The sequence below is a fragment of the Colobus angolensis genome, unplaced genomic scaffold, assembly GCF_000951035.1.
Source record: "Colobus angolensis palliatus isolate OR3802 unplaced genomic scaffold, Cang.pa_1.0 Scaffold28, whole genome shotgun sequence".
NCBI lineage: Eukaryota > Metazoa > Chordata > Mammalia > Primates > Cercopithecidae > Colobus > Colobus angolensis.
The window spans coordinates 6,350,608-6,354,510 of NW_012116043.1; the positions used below are offsets into that span (position 1 = coordinate 6,350,608).

At 46.0% G+C, this 3,903-nt stretch overlaps 1 protein-coding gene across 2 annotated transcripts in view; it reads right to left on the reverse strand.

Moving 5' to 3' along the window:
* The window catches only part of PSMD9 (proteasome (prosome, macropain) 26S subunit, non-ATPase, 9), a 41,530-nt gene that overhangs the window by 25,890 nt on the left and 11,737 nt on the right, over positions 1-3,903 (reverse strand). For both annotated transcript variants that reach the window (XM_011948502.1, XM_011948501.1), the window contains one exon: positions 2,217-2,318. In XM_011948502.1, the coding sequence (XP_011803892.1) occupies positions 2,217-2,318 (102 nt within the window). The remainder of the gene's footprint in view (positions 1-2,216; positions 2,319-3,903) is intronic.

Genomic DNA, 3,903 nt, shown 5'->3' on the forward strand with positions numbered 1-3,903 from the left:
CCTGTAGTCCCAGCTACTCGGGAGGCAGAGGCAGGAGACTGGCGTGAACCCAGGAGGCGGAGCTTGCAGTGAGCCGAGATTGCGCCATTGCACTCCAGCCTGGGTGACAGAGCAAGACTCCATCTAAAAAAAAAAGAAAACTCACGGGACTGTACACTGAAAAAGGTGGATCTTGGTGCAGGTAAATTACACCTTAATAATATTAAAATCAACTGGCAGCTCTGTGTACTTGTAGTCTTTCTGAAGGACACGTGGCTGGAAAGTGGCTGCCTCAGGAGGAGAGGTGACGAAAATGTACAATTGTGATGGTTGCACAATTCTGTGACTACACTAAAAACCACTTTAAATGGGTGAACTATGTAGTATGTGAATTAAATCTCAATAAAACTGTTGTAAAAATAATAAAAATAGGCAGGGCACAGTGGCTCACATCTGTAGTCCCAGCACTTTGGGAGGCCAGTTCGAGACCAGCCTGGCCAACATGGCGAAACCTCATCTCTACTAAAAATACAAAAATTAGCCAGGCGTGGTGGAGTGTGCCTGTAATCCCAGCTACCCAGGAGGCTGAGGCAGGAGAATCACTTGAACGTGGGAGGCGGAGGTTGCAGTGAGGCAAGATTGCACCACTGCACTCCAGCCTGGGTGACAGAGTGAGACTTAGTCTCAAATAAAAATAAAAATAAATAATAATAATAATAAATTTCAGATAGACTAAAGGAAAAACAAAAATGAAACAATAAAAGAATTAAAAGCTTTTTTTTTTTTTGAGATGGAGTCTTGCTCTGTCACCCAGGCTGGAGTGCAATGGCGTGATTTCAGCTCACTGCAAGCTCCACCTCCCGGGTTCAAGGGATTCTCCTTCCTCAGCCTCCCAAGTAGCTGGGACTACAGGTGTGTGCCACCACGCCCGGCTAATTTTTTTCTTTTTTAGTAGAGATGGGGTTTCACCATGTTAGCTAGGATGGTCTCAATCACCTGACCTCATGATCTGCCCACCTCGGGCTCCCAAAGCTCTGGGATTACAGGCGTGAGCCACTGTGCCTGGCTAAGAATTTATTTAAAAAAAAAAAAAAAAAATTTATTTAAGCAGACACAAAACGCAAGAGCCATAAGCAAAAAAACTGATAAATTTCACAAAATCATTTTAAACATCCATACAAGTTACAGATCTGATGACAGTATCGGTGCAGAAACGATGGCCTGACCACTAGCAGGGGCACAGGCAACTGCGAGCCATCTCCTGACCTGACCTGGCCTGGCCTGCACTGATGTGTTACAAGTAGATGAACCATGCAGCTGAGCAGGAGTCAAAAAATCCAGAACTGTTGGGTTAACTGGAGACTTCATTTGGGAACCAAAAACTTCAGTTAATAATTTTCCTGGGCTTTGCCATAATGTCACTCCTGAAAAGTGTGGATCTTTGCTACAAAACAACAAAAATTCCAGTCTGGACAACATAGCAACACCCCACCTCTACAAAATATAAAAAAATTAGCCAGTGACATAGCTATGATGGCACCACCACACCCCAGCCTGGGTGACAGAGCATGACCCTGTCTTTAAAAAAAGAAAAAAAAAAAAAAAAGAAAAGAGCTCTAAGAAACCTTGTTAAATGAAAACAGAGACAGGATAGAGGAGAGGGGAATTTGGGTTAGGGTAGCCAGGAAAGGCCCCCTGAGAGCATGTCATCAGTGTAAAACAGAAGCAGGATGAAGAGGAAGAGCATTCCAGACAGAAGGAATAGCAAGTGTAAAGGCCTTGAATGGGGCTATGCTGAGCAACACCATGAAGGCAGCAGTCCAGGGCCTCAGCAACACTTCCAGCAACTCCAGGACTATAGACCAGAGGCCGTGTGCTACGACCTGAATGTCTGTGGCCCCCTGAAATTCACATGTTGAAATCCTAACCACCAATGTGATGGTATTAGGGGTGGGGCCTCTGCGAGGTGATCAGGTCATGAGAGGTGAAGCCCCAGCTGGGATTAGTGCCCTTATACAAGAGCTCCCAGGGTTCCTGTGAGGACACAGCAAGAAGGCACCACCTAGGAGCTAGGAAGCAAGCCCTCCCCAGACACCAAATTGGCTGGTGTCTTGATCTTGGACTTCCCTGCCTCCAGAGCTGTGAAAAATGAACTTCTGTTGTGTGTAAACCACCTAGCCTACGTCATGCTGTTAGAGAAGCCCAAATAGACCAAGACACCAGGTAGCCCCACTCACCCCCTCACTGTGCTGCACCACACTGCCAATGTTATGAAGTGACTGGAAATTCTGGGTGTTCACAGAGCCGAACTCCACAATCTCATCATCCACTTGCAGACCCTGGAAAGGGAAGGAAAAATGGAAAATCAGGCTAGAGGTTCAGTGTGCTCCTGGTGTTCTCTAACCTTCAATACCCAATTTAATGTCAAGGTCACAAGTTTGTTTTCTACAGGGCAGGCTCAGAACAAAGAGGTCAGGGATGTAGACACCTCATGCAGGAAGGGGCAGTGGCTAATGGGGCCACCTCCTCCTTGGGTTCCTGTGAGGGCAGCTCTAGTAAAGATGACCAGGTCTGCCCAATGTCTGAGAGCTGGCAATTACCAGACACTGTGAAGGCCTTGAGGAGCATGGGAAAGGCCAAATGCTGCTCTCTGGGGTCCTAACCCAGGTTCAAGGGCAAGAGAAGGCAAGCCAGGCTGGGCCCATTTTATTCAGTGGTCAACATTTAGACAAGCCATTTGCCCTAGAAGCCCTCAGACAAGCAGCCACAGGCACAGGGTGGACCCAAGACTAGAGTGACACTCTTGTTCTAGGTCCTAAGAACACAGACGACCACTCATTCACCCCTTTAACAAATATTTGTTGTGGGCCAACTGGCACTGGGGTAGATGCTGTAGATGGGGTAGTGAATGAGATGGAGCTTCTGTGTAACTTACAGACTTGTGATCATTAAAGAAGACTGGTAGGACCAGGGTTTAGGACTCCATTCCACCTGTCAGGAACTATGTGTCCTGACACAAGTTACTTCAGGTCTGTGAGGCTTTTCCTCGAGGATGAAATGAGTAAGGATTAGGACCTACCCCAGAAGTGGCTGTGGAATTATATTTAACTACATCTCCACAAAAAAAAATGTACAAGAATGTTAAATAGCCAAAAAGTGGTAACAATCCAAATGCCCATTAACTGACAAATGGATAAATAAAATATGAGATATCCAGGTAGTGGACTATTATTTGGCCGTAAAAAGGAATGAAGGGCCAGGCATGGCAGCTCATGCCTGTAATTCCAGCACTTTGGGAGGCCGAGGCAGGAGGATCGCTTGAAGCCGGGAGTTCAAGACCAGCCTGGGCAACATAGTGAGAACCCATCTCTAAAAAAAAAAAAAGGAAATAAAAAATTAACCAGGCATGGTGGCGTGTGCCTACAGTCCTAGCTGCCTGGGAGGCGGAAGCAGGAGGATCACTTGACTCTGCAAGTTTGAGGTTGCAGTGAGCTATGATGGCACCATGGCACTCAAGTCTGAGTGACAGAGTGAGACCCTGTCTGTAAACAAATGAAGCACTGATCCATGCTGCAATATGGATGAAAATATGCTAAGTGAAAGAAGCCAGTCATAAAAGGTCACATATTATATGATTCCACTTAGAGGAAATGCCCAGAATAGACAAATCCATAGAGACAGAAAGTAGATAACTGGGTGCAGGGAGCTGGGGGATTGGAAAGGATTGGAAAGTCATGGCAAATCACTATGGAGTTTCTTTACAGGAACAATGTTCTGAAATTGATTATGGCTGGGCATGGTGGCTCATGCCTATAATCCCAGCATTTTGGGAGGCTAAGATGGTAGAATCACTTGAGCCCAGGAGGTGGAGACCAACCTATGCAACACAGTGAAACCCCCTTTTTTTTTTTTTTTTTTTTTTTA